Consider the following 17,991-nt stretch of genomic DNA (forward strand, 5'->3'; position numbering starts at 1 on the left):
TTCATTTTCATCTTAGTATTTATACATTTGGTCACCAACTCTCCCTTTTGGTCTTCGTTTTTTATTTTTTTTATTGCGCTAAAAATAATTAGAAAGGAATAGGAAACCGGTTAAGAGCCTTGAGACTATTTTGGACTATTGGATAATAGTGTGGCAATGAATAATTTAAGGGTGAGAAAAGAATAAAGGGCAAGATTGCACTACAAGACAAGCACCTAATAGCTTTTGCTTTGTTCTTTCCTTCATTTTCTTCAATACTCCATGGATTGTGCTTTTCTTGGCTAGAATTAAACAATTTTCATACAACTTCTTTTCTTGAGACTATTTTAATGCATATTTTTAAAAATAGAAAATAATGGGTTTGTGTGAAGGCACCTTATACCTTATGTTGTTGAGTGGATAAGCTTCTCTATGTGCAACTCTATAAAAATGGCCTACGTAGACCATTGGCTTCTTTTTATTCATCCTTGAATTTGCTTTACTCATCATCAATAATCTCACCATATTCATCTCTACCAATTATGGCTGAAACACTCCTTTCAATTGTCTTGGAGCAGTTGGCATCGGTGGCGCGACAGGGGATTGAACAAGAAGTAAGACAAATGGTGGGTGTTAAGAAAGAAGTTCCACACCTCATAGAGGTGCTCCGGACCATTAGAGCCGTTGTTGCAGACGCGGAGAAACGACAAGTGACGGAAGAGCGTGTAAAAGTTTGGTTGGAGAGGCTCAAGGACATGGCCTACCAAATGGAGGACGTGGTGGATGAGTGGAGCACTGCTATTCTCAAATTACAGATTGAGAGAGTTGAAAATGCTGACATGCCTAAGAAAAAGGTAAGCTCCTGCTGCATTATTCCCTCTCCTTTCATTTGTTTCAAGCAAGTTGCTTCTCGTCGTCACATCGCTCTTAAGATTAAGGACAAAAAGGAACGACTAGATGATATGGAAAAGGAGAGAATTACATTTAATTTTGTCTCTAGTTGGAGTGAGGAACGACCACAGCGACTTATAACTACCTCTACAATTGATATTTCAGAGGTGTACGGTCGGGATATGGATAAAAAGACCATATTAGACCATCTATTGGGTAACAAGTGTCAAGAGAAATCTGGCCTCTACATAGTCTCCATAGTTGGGACTGGAGGCATGGGCAAAACAACTCTTGCTCAACTAGCCTACAACCACCCAGAGGTGAAGGCCCATTTTGATGAAAGAATATGGGTCTGTGTCTCTGATCCTTTTGACCCAATCAGAGTTTGTAGGGCTATTGTTGAGGCCCTCCAAAAAGAGTCTAGTAATCTCCATGATTTGGAAGCTTTACAGCAAAAAATTCAAACATGTATTGCTGGAAAGAAGTTCCTTCTTGTGCTAGATGACGTGTGGACCAAAAACCATCAATTGTGGGAACAACTGAAGAACACTCTCACCAGCGGAGCTGTAGGGAGTAGAATTCTAGTGACCACACGTAAAGAGAGTGTTGTTAAGATGATGGGAACTACATACATGCATTCCTTAGGGGAATTGTCCAGGGAGCAATCTCGGGCATTATTCCATCAAATAGCTTTCTTTGAAAAGCGTAGTTGGGAGAAAGAGGAAGAATTAAAAGAAATTGGTGAGAATATAGCAGACAAATGCAAGGGCTTGCCCCTCGCTATAAAAACTTTAGGGAACCTCTTGCGCTTAAAAAATAGCGAGGAAGAATGGAAGAACGTATTGAATAGTGAAGTATGGCAGCTGGATGAGTTTGAGAGAGATATTTCCCCTGCTTTGTTGTTGAGTTATTATGATCTGCCCCTGCAATTCAACGCTGCTTCTCATTTTGTGCTGTTTTTCCAAAAGACTCAGATATTGAGAGAGATGAGCTGATCAAGTTGTGGATGGCACAAAGCTATCTCAAATCTGATGGGAGTAAAGAGATGGAGATGGTTGGGAGAACGTACTTTGAATATTTAGCTGCTCGGTCTTTCTTCCAAGATTTTGAAAAAGATGATGATGGTAATATAATAGGTTGTAAGATGCATGATATAGTGCATGATTTTGCTCAATTTTTGACTCGGAATGAATGCTTTATTGTGGAGGTTGACAACCAAAAAAAGGGGAATATGGACTTATTCTTCCAAAAGATTCATCATGCCACCTTAGTTGTCCGAGAAAGTACCCCTAATTTCGCCTCCACTTGTAACATGAAGAATCTTCACACCCTCTTGGCTAAGGAAGCATTCAATATTTCAAGTGTTCTTGAAGCCTTACCTAATTTGTTCAGGCATTTGACATGTCTCAGGGCATTGGATTTGAGCAGCAATCGGTTGATTAAGGAACTTCCTAAGGAGGTAGGAAAATTGATACATTTAAGATACCTTAATCTATCATTATGTGATAGTTTGAGAGAGTTACCTGAAACAATTTGTGATTTATATAATTTGCAAACATTAAATATTCAAGAATGTCACATTCTTCAGAAACTACCACAGGCAATGGGTAAACTAATTAATTTGAGGCATCTTGAAAATGATCGTGCTGATGATTTGAAGGGCTTGCCAAAAGGAATTGGAAGATTAAGCTCTCTTCAGACACCGGATGTTTTCATTGTGAGTAGTCATGGCTATGATGAATGCCAAATAGGAGACCTGAGAAACTTGAACAACCTAAGAGGAGGTCTTTCCATTGAAGGGTTGGATGAAGTGAAAGATGATGGGGAGGCAGAAAAAGCAGAATTGAAGAATAGGGTACACCTCCAACGTTTGGAATTGAAATTTGGTGGAGAGGAGGGGACAAAGGGTGTGGCTGAAGCTCTATAACCCCATCCAAACTTGAAATCTCTACTTATATACAATTATGGTGATAGAGAGTGGCCCAATTGGATGATGGGTTCATCATTAGCTCAACTGAAAATACTTCACCTTGCCTCTTGCGTAAGATGTCCATGTTTGCCTCCTTTGGGGCAACTGCCTATCCTTGAGAAGCTATGGATATGGCGTATGCCTGGTGTGGAATACATAGGTAGTGAGTTTTTGGGATCATCATCAACAGTATTCCCAAAGCTGAAGGAATTGTATATTTATCGTTTGGCTGAATTGAAGCAATGGGAAATAAAAGAAAAAGAAGAGAGGTCAATAATGCCATGTCTCAATGTCTTGAGGACGCAACACTGCCCAAAGCTGGAGGGAATGCCAGACCACGTGCTCCAGAGGACACAATTGCAGAAATTGTACATCATAAATTCTCCTTTATTGGAACAACGCTATCGAAAGGATATTGGAGAGGATCGGCACAAAATATCTCATATCCCACAAGTCGAATTATGTTCATGGGACTGAATGGTCACGCTTCACCTCATGTCGCTCTTATTACAGGTAATTAGAATTTATCTTAGTTTTCATTTCCATTGCATCCATAATCACACACATTAATCTATTTCATGAATATTCATTTTCTGTAGCTTTCCATTTTGCATAACATTATTATCTTGTATCCATAGGTCCATTTTGGCACATGTACATTGTTACTAAAGTGTTTATCCTATAATATCTACACCTTGCAAAATTTAAAAATAAAATAAGAGAAATAAAAATGAAAACCTTTTGTACAAAAATACCTCATCTAAACTTGAAACCTTTTCTATTCTAAAAGTGTTCTGTTACATGATCAAATACCTTGAAAAAGCTCCAACAACCGTGTAGAAGAGATTTTAGGTGATCTTTAGACTCTATATGTACTATATAATGTTATATATTATCAAATTCCATTTTAGGGTACACTTTTCTTGGGTATGGGCCTAGTGTTCCCTCTTTTTTAGTGGAGCTGGGGGTTTTCGGCTTAGAGTAGACTTTTGTTGGGCCATGGCCTAGTGTTTCCTTTTTCTGGTGGTATGGGCGCAATGATTGATCAGGTTTCAGGCCCATGGGTATATATATAAATTGTAAAAATAATATTTCAAATACATTAATGAATGAGAAATGAAACAAATGAAAAACATGATCTAAATGTTAACTAATTAATATTTTAATAGCCTAACCTATTAGATTATTTGCTCAAAATATTGCAAAGAAAATTTCAAAACTTATCAATAAAAACCATCTTGATTCTTGTCTCAAAATTATATCCAAAGGCATCATTTATTATTATTATTATTTGTCATTTTTACTTGCAAGCTTTGATCTTTATTTCTGTCTTGACTTTCCTTATCTCTTTTCCATCTTAATTTTATTGTTTTTCGTTTCAGAGAAGCAAGTTCAAATAAAGAGGAGAAAATTCCCAACACCTATGTATTGTGAAGTTGTCTATGAATCAATTTCAAATTGGTGATTTGTAAATTCTTTTTCTCTTTTTCTTTTCCCCTTTTATTGGTTTGCCTATATATGTAAGAATGTGTAAACTTCAACTTTATTGTTTGGATTTATTTCCTACGACATAAATGGTTTGCGAATGATGGGAACTTGCTTGCATGCATGCATGCATGCATGATGTTTCTTTTGATTTGTTTTTGTTAACCTAATGGATGAAGTGGGTTACTTCTTATTTGTTTTAAGGACATATCTATTGTTAACCTAATGGATGAAGTGGGATGTTCTTGAAATTTCAATGCAAAGGTTTCAAATGCTTGGTTGTGATTCGAACAAAATTTTCTCTTAGAGGGGGCTTTGTCTAATAAATGTGAGGCATTATCAACTAACTTAAGGTCCATTTGACCATGTTTTATGAAACTTATTTTTTAAAACTGTTTTTTATTCTTTAACTTAAAAACAATTTTTAAAAACAAGTTTCGAAAAACATGATCAAATGGATCCATGTTTTCCTTTCGTTTTTAAAAACTGGTGAAAACAACTCTTATTTATTCTCTAAAAATTGTTATCTATTTCACTTTGTTTTTAAAAATTGTTTTAAGAGAATAACAATAAAACAGTGTTAGAATATTTTAAAAATAGTTTTTTCTTTTTTAAAAACAAAAAATTGTTTTTAAATCAAACCACCAAATAGGTTCTTAGTGTTTGTTTGGATACACCTTTTAGTTTTATAAAATGCTTTTTGTTTTTTATTTATAAAATTAGAAAATAGTAGCTTCTTTATATAAGATATAAGAACTCTGATAATTTAAAAATAATTTAATAAATTGAAATGTTAAAGAAAATTTACTATCTCAAAATTTAAAATTTTTTAAAATGAATTTAAAAAATATAAAGTAAATTTATACATAAGGATGTTTTTGGTAAAAATGCAAAGATGCATTAAACCTTATGAAATTTTTTTTTTTATGGAGTTAATTAATTAATTAGAACTTAATACAACTAAATAATCAATTAAGACTCAAGTGAACTAGTTTAAGTGACCCAAGTACAATTTAGGATTAAGTCACTTAAACCTAACAAAAAACCCCTATAAATGCACCTTAACGGATAGGGTTTTGGCCTTCTTTCTATCATCTTCCAAAGAGCCTTCAAAGAGAAAAACGCTACTTGTCTTCGAAAGAGAAAAGTTCACCATTTTCTCATGCTTATACCCTTGAAAGAGAGCGAATGGAAGAATACCGAGTAAACAACTTTTACAATGGTCTTTGATATCTTCATCGGATTAGAAACGATTCAAAAACATTCAAATTGAATGTATGATTACTATATTCTCTATATCTAATTATTATAATGGTTTTTTGATGTTACATATTCTATTACATTAGATTTAGAGAAGCCTAGATAGATAACATATACCCTATATGATCTAGGGCTAGGGAACGGAGTGATATGAAGTTCTTCGTGATTACAAATTCTACAAAATCCTATTAAAATCGTTGATGAAATAGAATATAAAGGCCAAAATTAATTAAGATGATTAAAGTGACACCACAAATTGCAATATAATCCTATTGAAATGATGGGTGAAATAGAAGCCAAAATTAATTGAGAAGATTAAGACCTTGTTTAATAACTGTTTTAGATAACATTTTTCTGTTTTAAAAATACTCTATGTTCAAAACAAGCCATCCAAACAGCCCTTGGAGAAACAAAATAACACACGTTGGAAATTAGCTGCCAAACAGAGTTTAGGGAGAAATTCCTGAATCACCTCTCTTCGCAATTCTCATAAACCAGAGACAATAAGGATGAGAGCCAAGCTCCCATTTTTATTGTTTATGGAGGGCTCTGTAAAGTTCAGGCTTCTCCATTGAAGAGCAAAAGACGTTGAGGAAGACAACGGTTGGCGACGAACAACGGCGAGTTGGGCGATGCCGAATTATCCTAGGCGGTGAAGGGCGGCGTCTCCAATGATTAGTGGCGAGAACAGCTTCGGGGATGGCGGTGATGAGGCAGTAACCAGCCATAGCGGTGGGTTTGGTTGTGGCAGGAGATTTCTTCACCCAAAGGTCAGTGTTGATCTCTTCAAAATCATAGCAAGAAAACCCTAAAAGAAGATCAAAGCCGGAGCCAGTGTTGGATTACTACATAGCATAGAGACAAAATTAAGAAAATAGAGAAAGAGGTCTTCAATGATTAAGAGTATGGATTAACCAAGCAAGCATTGTCAATTTCAACTATTTTTAGGGGAATCGAAGAATATATGATGCCAAATAATTAACAGAAAATAAATAAATTAGTAATTACTGAAATGTGTGGACTATTCAGAGGTCTTTTTTTAGGGCAGGACAGACGTAGATGCACAAAGTCTGCAGCTGCATCATCCGGAGCAAGCTGTCCGGCAGGGCCTCTAGCTTGGGGCATTTCTCCAGTGTCAATGAACGGAAACATGGCATTATTGCAACATGGTATTCTTCTTTTACTTTCCACTTTTTCCATGCCTCCATAAAAGCAAACGTCAGTTTCTTCAACTTTGGGAATGCAATTGTTGTTGTTGTTGTTCCCAAAAATTCATGACCCACATACTTGAAGGAAACTATTCCCCAAATGTCAAGCCCCTCCAGCTGAGGTAGTTTTCCCAAGGAAGGCAAATGGGTGCACTTTATACTACCTTCCAGCTTAAGTGTTGTCAATTGGGATAGTGATGTGGTCAACCAATTGGGGAATTTGATGTCATTGTAATGGTATATGCCTAAAGATTTCAGGTCTTGATGGGGTTGTAGGGCTTCAGCCACGATCTTCATCCCCTCTGCTGCTTCTTCCTTATCTGTATAGAAATTCAAATATGGAGGTGCTTCTTTTTCTTTAATTCTGCTTTCTCTGCCGCCCTTGCATCCCTCACATTACCCAATCCACTTATTGCAAGATGCCCACAAAGATTGTTCAAGTTTGGCAGGTCTCCCACTTTGAGTGAATTATCATCATCGTCATCACCCACAACAGCAATCTCTGCCAATGTTCGAAGTGAACTTAATCTGCCAATTCCTTTGGGCAACACCCTTATAAGAGTGCTGTCTGTTTCAAGATGTCTCAAGTTTATCAGTTTTCCCATCCCCTGAGGTAGATTCTCAAGACGCCAACACCGACTAAGTGTCAAGGTTTGCAAATTACATAATTTGCACATAGCTTCTGGCAATTCTTTCAACCAAGTATTATTCGACAAGTTAAGATACCTCAGATGTATCAGCTGTGCTATCTCCCTGGGAAGTTCTTCAATTGAGTTGTTGGCCAATTCTAATGTTCTAAGAGATTACAAACATTGGAATATATTAGGTAGCCCTTTACAAATGTGTAAGTTGCCTCGAGAAATAACTAAGATAATCTGTAGATTCTCTATATTGAAAATAGAGACAGGAAAGGGGCTGTTATATGAAAATACTATACTTGAATGACGACCCATTTTATAGAATGATTCTAACCTCAGATCTTTTCCATTATCAACCTCCATGATAAAACATTCATTTTTTGTCAAAAATTGGGCGAAGTCATGCACTATATCATGCATCTTACACTCTATTATATTTCCATCATTGTCTTTTACAAAATCTTGGAAAAGAAAGTGCATTGCTAAGCTTTCAAAGTACTCACGACCTATGGTCTCCATCTCTTTACTTTTAGAGCTGAGGTAACTCTGGGCCATCCACAACTTGATCAAATTATCCCGCTTTATGACATGATCTTTTGGAAACAGTGCACAATATGAGAAACAACATTTCATTGCAGAAGACAAATCATAGTAACTCAGTAATAAAGCAGGGGAAAGATCTCTTTCGAACACTTCCAGTTGCCATACATCATTATTCAAAACATTTACCCAGTCTTCTTTCCTCTCTTTTAAATGCAGGAGACTCCCCAAAGTTTTTACAGCAAGAGGCAAGCCCTTGCACTTGTCTACTATTTTTTGGCCAATTTCTTCTAATTCTTCAATACCTTTCTTAGTTCTACCAAAAAAAATGATCTTACTGAACAGTGACAGCATTGCTTCTTACACAATTCTTCGAGTGGGTGTGTGTAGGTAGTTCCTATCATTCTAGCCACTCCCATTTTATGGGTGGTCACCAAAATTCTGCTCTCTGGTGCTCAACACTTGAGACAATTCACCAGCTCCCAAATCTGGTAGTTTTCATTCCAGACATCATCCGACACAAGGAGGAACTTCTTTCTTGCAATAGAGTTTTGAATTTCTTGTTGTACAATTTCAAGTTCATGGAGATGACTAGAAGTTTTTCTTTCAAGTGCTTCAAGTATTGCCCTTGAAATCCTCATTGCTCAAAAGGGTCTGACACACATACCCAATCCTTTTGTCAAAATGGGAACACCTTAACATCATTGTAGGCTAGTTGGGCAAGCGTTGTCTTTCCAATACCTCCCAAACCTACGATTGAGATGATATGGAGATCCAATGTTTTTTACTACTGCCACACAACAATTTGCTTATTATGATATCCTTATCCTCGCCTCGACCTTGTACCTCTGGTACATCAATAAAAGAGGTAGTTTTTGGTCTCTCAGGCTCTTCCATGCCTGAAATAAAATTAAAATTATACCTATCTTTCTCCTGGGCAATCACATCTAGTCTTCTATTGATTTCTCCTATCTTAAGAGCGATGTCATGACATAGGTGGATACCACGAATAGGAAAACAAGGGAAAGGGATACAGCTGCACACCTTCTTCTTGTGAGTGAGAGCATTGTCAACTCCCTGAATTTGGACTTTGAGAATTGATGAGCTCCATTCATCCAACACGTTGTCCATGTCATATGCCAATCCTTTGAGATCTTCTAGCCAAATTTTTACAGCTTCATCCTTAACTTGTCTCTTCTCTGCATCCACAAGAACTGCTCGGATGTTCCTAAGTGTGTTGGTGAGCTTTTGGACGTCATTTTCAGCACCCACAACCAATCTCAACTCTTGTTAAATCTGCCGTTGGATTACTAAAGCCAACCGCTCCAAGACAATGGAAACAAGGGCATCAGCCATGTTGTGTGATGAATTGGGTAGAATTGAGAAATGAATGATGGACATAAAAGTTGCAGCTCATGTCCTCATTTGTAGCTGCAATCATGTAGTTGAGTTCATAGAAAAATGGCCCAACCACCAAGTTGACTTCAAGAGGACGAGTTTTTTTCCTTTTTCTCAATGTAATATGAGCATTAGTTTATTTGATTTATTTCTCAATTTCAATTTTTCTAAATTTTATTCTTAGAAGATTCATATGGTTATCGTGTTTGCTGATAATTGTTTTGTTTTATTTTTTAATTTTAGTTTCATTTTTGTCTTCTTCTTGGTGTGTGGCAATGACAATCTTGAAGATAATATTTCCCTGGGTCATGTTTGTAGCTCCTTTCTTTTGCTTCTAGTTTTTTTTCCATTTTCTCTTTCTCAACTCAGGAACCAAACATGACTTAAATATTCACCTTCAGGTTTATTTTTACCCTCATTGCTTGGGGAGGTTGGAGTCCTCATTGTTTGTTTTAGTTCAGGTCTGTTATGCATCATCCGATTCCATTAGATGGTTGACAATCATTTATTTGTTCATATAATATTAATAACATTGCTAATACCATTCATATTAATATTAATATTTGATTGGCAGGAAAATGGATGACAACAACCCAACAAACAGGGTTTGCTTTCTTTGCCAACTCAGACCAGATCATCCTTAGCAGGTGAGTACTTAAATAAATACATAAGCAAAATAATAAGTGGGTAACATCTATTCCCCCTAATACTCTGTTGTTTTTTTTCTTTTAATTAATATAAGCACACTTAATGTAAACATCTATTCCCCTATTTGTTTAGTTGTATACCAATTTATTACTTGTAACAAAATTACTTTTTCAAATGCTAATTCATTAGTCCACTTTCCTTATTTAAATAATTTTAGGCATAAAGATGGCCAAACTATCATTTTTATTTTTTTGAAGTTAAATTGGGTTAAAATAATTATTTAATTAATATTGAAAGAAAATTTTGTAACCCTAGCATATGAAATTACTTGGAAGATGATCAATAAATATTCCCTGAATTAATTTCAAATTAAATTCTTTGTTAATAACTTTTAGTATGTCCTTTGGATTAATTATTTATTAAGAGCAAACAATCTCATGTACGTGTTCAAAAAAATAAAATTGATTATATTAATAAATATAAAATATAACATGAAAGAATCATCTAACAATATACTAAAAGGAAAATCATGCAACCATACATCACCAAAAAATAAATATGCTTTTAGGAACTTTGTTTTTACCTTTTTAATTGTAATGTGTAGAAAATTGTAAGTGGTCTCCTAACTATTGAATAATTCATTAATTACGAGAAATGGTACAATAATCCACTCACTATGAGAAAAGTACACTGTTTTACCATGATGATCAATTAGGAGAGTTTCAAACCTTTTAAACATTCCAAAATGATTTTTTACTTAAAAAAAAAAAAAAAAAAAAAAAAACTTTGAACAATCATTTTAAATGATGCCCCTGATCTTTTGAACAGTCTCTCCCATTTGACATGTTTTGCCAAACTCTTTTCAAATGCCTTTTTAGTACTTTTTCATGTAATTGTGATTCTGAAAGTTTTATCAACTTTAAATGCATACTTACCTTGAATTTGACAACTCTGAATCAACTCAAAGCTAAATTTGATGAAGTTCAAAGTTGTCTTGAGACAAATAAGATCAAAAGAAGTAATAGGAATCTAAATAGTAAGAAATGGAGCAAAATTATCAATTTAAAAAAATTCATTAATAATCCCCCTTCAACAATTGTGTGATAAAATACAAACATTACAATGAGGCTCCCATGACTCTCAAATGCACTGCCAACCTACATGTTTAAGGTAAAGAAAAATGGAGCAGTTTGAAGGTGCAGTCTTTGCTGCAGCACCCAAAAAGGAGCTTGCCATATTTGGAGAAGATGCAGTGAGTACAATAATAGTTTCCCTTTTTTATTTGGATGCTGATTTCATGGCCTTAAATTTGAATAGCTAGTTGGAAAGTTAAGATCTGTACCTCGAGTTCAATGGGGCTTGAATGGGGTAAAAATCAAAAAGAAAATGCTGCCATGAATGTAGAACATATGGTCAAAATATAGAAACTTGGAGGAATTGAGTATAAGGAATGTGAAAATTGAATGAACCATAGCTGATTGTCAGTTTTTGTAGAACACAGATATACCAAGAAGAGGAAATTGCATCATTAGGATTCTTTAGCCCATCCATTCCTTTTGGCATCTAGCAAAGACTACACTCCTGCTCCTACATCGTCCACACTCCCTGCTATTCTTGAGAATGAATTTTGATTCTAATTAGTAATCGAAATACAACAAAATGGATTTTCCATTCTCATTCCATTCCATGCTCCCACCTTCCAAATACAACAAATTTGTTCTTCCTTGTGGGACCTTGAATTATGTTGTCTTGTGATAAACGGGCAAGTAAAATAAAAAGCTTCGCTCAGCACTAGTTCATGGATATTATATCACAAATGAAGATTAAAATGCAATGGCATCAAAAGTGAAACTTGAGTTGGGAGTTTCATACCTTTTGTTATAGCTGACAAGATGTTTAGTTTTAACATCAAATGGAAATTGACAAATCAAGCACTCTACAGGATTAGGAGCAATGAATTCATCCGTCTAATTTATTTCTTACATGAGCTCTGAATAACTCCAATATTTTATTTTGTTTGCAAAGAAATATCCATGAACTAGCCAGAATATGAGCAGAAAATACGGTAAATCTATTTTCTCTCAGAGGTAACATATTTCTCAAAATTATAATGCTTCATTTGCAACCAGAATAATAATAAAAAAAAACAGCTAACAGATATCAAAAGTAATTGTTGATGTAAAATGAAATGACAAACGCAAGACCTGCACCAGCTGGAAATTACTAGTTTATAGTAGGTGTGTAACTTGTAATTGGATAAAGAAACATAGATTAGAGAGTAAGGTAATAAATTTTGGTTGTTGTGCCAAACTGTATAAAAGGCATAAGCCTAATGTGTATTTTTAAAAATATTACATATCTTCATCTCTGAGAAATACAGGAAGCATTTGTACAGGAAATGGAGAGAGCATCAAAACCAAGCAGAGAAATATCTTTATGAGGATGCACACATGTTGTTCCATTGAATACAATTTTTTATTAACTCATCATTTTGAGGTAGCATGATTGATTATTTTGAGGCATTTGGGTGTGTTCCCTAGCTACCTGTGAAAACTAATTCATATTTGTGTCTATCTCAAGGTCAGATGAGTGATACTGCACGATTATATTAACCAGATCATTCTATTTTCTTTGTTTCTTGTTGGGGCAATAGCTAATCATTAGCTTCATTAGTAATTAGAAAGTGAAGTGTTCAAACTCCCAAGAAGAACAATACCCAACTTTGAGGTAAGATCTCCACCAGAATTAAACACAATACCAAATGGCATGATTTTTAATCATCTCCTTCTACATATAGAACAGCGGAGCCATGTCACTCCCCTCACCCTCCATTTGCATGCATATGTCCTAACAAACATGTTTTTTTTTAGGTATCCTAACAAACATGTATTAACTTTCATAAATATTTGCCACATGATCTATGTACACATAAAAACATAGATCATTAACAATCATTTGGTACAGATCCTTTTTGAGAGTAGATGTCAGGGTCAGGGGGAAATGGAAGTATTCCTCCAGCTGCTAATTAATGATTATGCAGCATTCATGTTTCTATAAAAGAGTGGCTATTTTCTGAGGAGTTTGTCTTTTCAACCCTCTCGAGTTTGTGTGGGGATAAAACCCCTTGGCTTTGGCAATATTATTGGGACTTAGTGAAAAGTGAGGTGATGGGCTTTTCTACAGAGTTCTATAAGATAGGCACTTTTGAAAGAAACTTAAATGCCACTTTAATGGCGTTAATCCCAAAAAAAGGGAGGTGCAAAGATTTAAAAGATTTCAAATCAATTAGTTTGGTAGGGGGCTATACAACTCTAGAAAAAGTCTTGGGTAATAAACTAAAAAGGTAGTGAGAAAAATGGTTTCAAATTTTCAACATGTGCTTGTAGAGGGTAGACAAATTTTAAATGTGATCCTCATAGCAAATAAAGACATTGACTCAAGGTTGAAAACCATAGAGGGTGGGGTAAAATGTAAGCTGGATATCAGAAAGGCTTATGATCATAGCAATCATGGTTTCTACAAGCGATCTTGGAAAAAACTGGATTTAATCCTTAGTGAACAAGATGGATCAAGTGGTGCATCTTCATGGCTCGCTTTTTTGCATTGATTAATGGAATCCTAATAGGATTTTTATAGAGTTCTAGTTTTTGAAACAAAGTAACCCTCTTTCCTCTTATGATTTCATTATGGCCATGGAGGCACTATTTTATATCTTGAATTAAGGCAAAGGAAAGGGGCTTGATAGTGATGTTTTCAACTAGTGTTCCACCTATTATTTGTTTATGATACTCTTATTCTGGTACCAATAAGGAGTATATGGAGTACTTGAGCTAGGAATTCAAGTGGTTTGAGGCAAATTTAGGTTTAAAATTTAATTTGAAGAAACTTGAGTTGATGCCAATTAGGGGGTTACTAATATAGAGGACCTGGCTAGGGTTTTGGGTTGTAGAGTGGGTACTCTTCTGAAAAATGATTTGGGCCTTCCATTGGGAGCTCTTTCAAATCTTCTCAAGTTTGTAATGAAGTAGAGGAAAGATTACAGAAACAACTCCCCATGCAGAAGAGATAGTACTTATCGAAAGGAAGAAAATAACTTCGATAAAAAGCACCCTATCTAGCATACCGATTTACTACACTCCTTATTTTTCATACCAAGAAAGGTAATTCTAAGGTTGGGGTATATTCAAAGGGATTTCCTTTAATGGGGATGTGCACTTAAGAGAAAGCCACTTGTAGTTGGTGTATTGATCAACATTCTTCATAGAAAATAAGGGTGAGGGCTTGAGTATTAGAAGTTTGTCCATTAAAAAGAAGATTCTTCTTAGTACATGGTGTTGGAGATTCATAATTGAAAGTGAATCCCTTTGGATGCGGGTGATTACAAGAAAGCATGGGGAGAAAAAGGAGGGATGGTACAGTAAAAAGAGTGAAGGAAGGGTATTAGGTGAGGTTATGGAAGACAATCAAAAGTGAGTGGGAGGTGTTTAGCAGTAAGATTGTATTTAGGGTGAGAAATGATTGAAGGGTGAAATTTTAGAAGGATAGGTGGTGTGGTGACAAATCCTTAGGACATGCTTTTCCTGCATTATTTTCAATAGCCACTGCTAAAGATGCATGAGTAGCCAAGGTGTGAGAGCAAAATGTGGAGAAAGATTGTTGGAACCCCAAGTTCACAAGACATTCATAGTCAAGAGTTGGGTGAGGTGGAGATTTTTTTTTAAGAAGTACAAGCGCAAATGACATTGGGGATATAAAGAATAATATGATTTGGGAAATTCACAATTAAATATCTATTTCTACTTATCAAAGGGAATAACATAGCCATAAAGGTTTGCATAAATATAACAGGAACACATTCACATGCATTAAAAGCAATAAGAAAACTATTATAAATCATTATTGCTACAAAACAACATGGTTGAAATAAAAAAGCCAAAACTGGATGGCATGCAAGAACAAACATCTTTTGCCTGGATACTAAAAAAATATTTAGAGTTACCATGTCCGTGGTCATATTCATGATGATGATGATGATGGTGATCATGGTCATGATCATGATTATGGCCATGAGTTGCATGATCTTCCTTTACACCTTCTGGATTGACAACACTCTCAATCTTGGCAAGGTTCTAACAAATGTTAGCTTACAACCCCAAATCACAAAAAAATGCCCAAAAAGCCAGAAAGATAACAAAGAAGTCTTCATGAAGCCAAACAATGAAGTACTCCATCTGTTAAGAGCATAGAATTGTTTTTCTTTGTTGTTTCATTGTCTCTTTTTCATGGGCAGTAAATCCTAATGCAGAATGTAAATAAAGGAGGTCATAAGTAGACACATAAAAGATAAATAAAACGAAAACCAGCACACAAACAATCAAACACTGACATCAGCAGAGAAACTAAAATAAAATAGTAAAATGTGAGGTCAAACTGCTCTTGCACAGAACATGCAAGAAATAAAAACCTACAAGGGAACTCTCTGGGCTACTAATGAGGATGAGATCTTTAGAAATAAGGATTTGACTAGGCTATCCTTCTGCTTTGGTACTCAGTAGACTTCTCTGTCATGTTAACTCCTTAAGGCACTAAAACAAACATAAGAGAGGAACTCTCCAACCCTTTTTTTCGTTTTTCATTTTTTGATAGTCACTTTCCAATATTTACTCTCATTCTTTTTTAGGAACTTTCTTTGCCACCAACCAAGAACATTGTTACCAAGTCATGTTACACTCATATGGCCTGCTTCAATTGGCCATGGTAAGGATTTTAACCCAAGCTGTCTCTCACTCAAAAAATATTAATTTGGAAGGAACAACTACCAACCAAACCCTAAATAACATATTCCTGAAAAGCATATTAACATAATCTTCTATCTGTATTGAGCTTCCAATTGATAGTATCTTTTTTGGCTCTGCCCACCAATATCTCATATAGCAGACTCATAAACTCAACTAACTACTCTAGTTACCTGTCCTTAAAGCTCTAAATGATAACAAGGGATTAGTGATCACCAGTCTAGCCCTCACAAAATAATCGCACATCATGTGTCATCATTCGGCACAATAATAAACAAGTCCTGAAAAATATACATCAAGGTAGTAAATCCACATGAAAAATTACAACAGTATCTTGCTCTTCTCCCATCAACTATTCAGAATTGATTGAAACTAATATCAACTAAAACATCACTTCTATTCAAAAAGTTATGAAACAAGATAAAATAGAATCCTATGTTCCAAGGGAACTTAATAAGGCCAGGGAAGTATGATATGTAGAGAGAATTATGGACCTAATAAGAATCCAGATCAGGAGTTCTTTCAAGCATCAACAAGTTATTAAAACTCTATAGAGGATAAAAAACAAAAACCAAATAATAAACAAGGTAGATCCCTTGTTTAGCCAAAATGGGATACCACCAAAAAATATCCAAAATTGTTGACATCCTACCAAATTCTTGAAATAAGCGCCACCTTGGAGACACAAGTGAGCCCATTGAATATAGATTTCTAAGAGAGACATGTTTTTGTTCCTTTCAAGCTCCCATCCCTGCCCAACAGCTTTTACCTTCAAGAGATTGGCACAAAGCTATTATGAGGAATAGAGAAACTAGAGTCTTCATCCATTTGCCAAATACATTGTAGATGAAAACGGCGTTAACCAACTTCACTTCTCACCATAATGCACAAATGTTAGATGAAAAACATCCCATTTACCTTGTAGAAGGTTTGGTTAGCATTAACTATAAAATCAAAATGACAAGATGATGCAATACCTTGAACCCAAATTTCTGGATTTCACAATAATTAATTACTTTGGGTTATGCTAATAATGAAGAATGTGCGTACTATGTAACTACGGGGCCATAAAGAATGGGGTATTTCTACCTTGAATTATTCAACGTTATTACAGAAATTCTTTTAGATCAAGGCTAAGAAGAAATTAAATAAAGCTCAAGAGGTGCTTTGGAAAACTGTAGGAAAGTATAGAAAACCTAAAATGAGCTTAAGCAAAAATAGGGTCTTTAACCTCCTTAAAGACAATTGTTATGTGGAGAGAGAGAGAGAGAGATAGATAGATTGACGGAGAGAACGCTTTCATAAATTTGTTCAAAAAAAGAGAACTGATTACTACTCAAAAAGTACTCTTTTATAATGAAAATAACTGTTTTAAACACTTTTGAGTAGTAGTTAATACCTCACTACAAGAAATGGGATTTTTGGTGACGGTTGGGAACCGTCACCAAATCTTATATATCCGTGACCAAAACCTATTGTCACGGTCTTATGGAACCGTGACCAAGCGTCACAATACCAGGCGTAGCTAAAAGTATTGGTCACGGTTTTCTAAGTGACCGTGACCATATGATTTCTTTTTTTGTGACGGCCAACCAAAAACTGTGACCAAAAGTTAAGAATACTTTGCTATTTATTAAGTTGATTTAGTCACGGTCAGGTAATAAACCGTGACTAAATGTATGTCTATAGTCACGGTTAATAAAAATGACCGTGACTAAATGTAACTTATGGTCACGGTCAATGCCTAACCGTGACTGAATGTAATCTTATGGTCACGGTCAATGCCTTAACCGTGACTAAATGTAATCTTATGGTCACGGTCAATGCTCCTAACCGTGACTAAATGTGGTCTTATGGTCACGGTCAATGCCCCTAACCGTGACTAAATGTAGTCTTATGGTCACGGTAATTAAGTGACCGTGACTAATTATTAGGTCTATTAATCAATGGATGGCCGCCCTACCCCAAATTTGGTGACGGTCCATTATTGATCGTGACTAAAGTACACTTATAGTCACAATTTTTTAGTGGCCGTGACTAAAATTTGTTATATTTGAAAATTGATTTTTTATAAATTCAAATTTCCCAAACCTATTATAAACCCAAACAAACCCATTTTAGACCTGTGTATGCAATTAAGTAATTAAAACAATTTCAATATATTACAATCAATTATCCCA

The 17,991-nt window shown here is 35.3% G+C and overlaps 2 protein-coding genes across 7 annotated transcripts; both read left to right on the top strand.

Moving 5' to 3' along the window:
* Window positions 1–521: 521 nt before the first annotated feature.
* Window positions 522–2,272, top strand: LOC117921814 (putative disease resistance protein RGA3). The gene has a single exon (XM_034839773.1). It carries the CDS (start codon window positions 522–524, stop codon window positions 1,863–1,865), a length of 1,344 nt encoding a protein of 447 aa, XP_034695664.1. The 3' UTR covers window positions 1,866–2,272.
* A 3,718-nt stretch (window positions 2,273–5,990) lies between these two features.
* LOC117921724 lies at window positions 5,991–10,218 on the top strand. 6 transcript variants are annotated; one of them, XM_034839683.1, is made up of 4 exons: window positions 5,991–6,354; window positions 6,633–6,753; window positions 9,770–9,829; window positions 9,943–10,218. In XM_034839683.1, exons 1-4 carry the CDS (start codon window positions 6,256–6,258, stop codon window positions 10,017–10,019), a joined length of 357 nt encoding a protein of 118 aa, XP_034695574.1. In that variant the 5' UTR covers window positions 5,991–6,255; the 3' UTR covers window positions 10,020–10,218. The 6 variants fall into 6 exon arrangements, 2 of the variants coding, with proteins under 2 accessions (XP_034695574.1, XP_034695575.1); XR_004652415.1 differs by lacking the exon at window positions 9,770–9,829 and having other exon boundaries at window positions 6,614–6,753; XR_004652414.1 differs by lacking the exon at window positions 9,770–9,829 and having other exon boundaries at window positions 6,628–6,753.
* Window positions 10,219–17,991: the final 7,773 nt, after the last annotated feature.

The sequence above is a fragment of the Vitis riparia genome, chromosome 9, assembly GCF_004353265.1.
Source record: "Vitis riparia cultivar Riparia Gloire de Montpellier isolate 1030 chromosome 9, EGFV_Vit.rip_1.0, whole genome shotgun sequence".
In the NCBI taxonomy this organism is placed as follows: Eukaryota; Viridiplantae; Streptophyta; class Magnoliopsida; order Vitales; family Vitaceae; genus Vitis; species Vitis riparia.

Bases quoted from the DNA above. Each gene is read 5' to 3' on its own strand.
- LOC117921814 (XM_034839773.1), top strand. From the start codon at position 522: ATGGCTGAAACACTCCTTTCAATTGTCTTGGAGCAGTTGGCATCGGTG.
- LOC117921724 (XM_034839683.1), top strand. From the start codon at position 6,256: ATGATTAGTGGCGAGAACAGCTTCGGGGATGGCGGTGATGAGGCAGTA. The intron at 6,355-6,632 runs GTCAGTGTTGAT...TTTTTAGGGCAG, and splicing joins GGAGATTTCTTCACCCAAAG to GACAGACGTAGATGCACAAA. The intron at 6,754-9,769 runs GTATTCTTCTTT...ATTCACCTTCAG, and splicing joins CATGGCATTATTGCAACATG to GTTTATTTTTACCCTCATTG.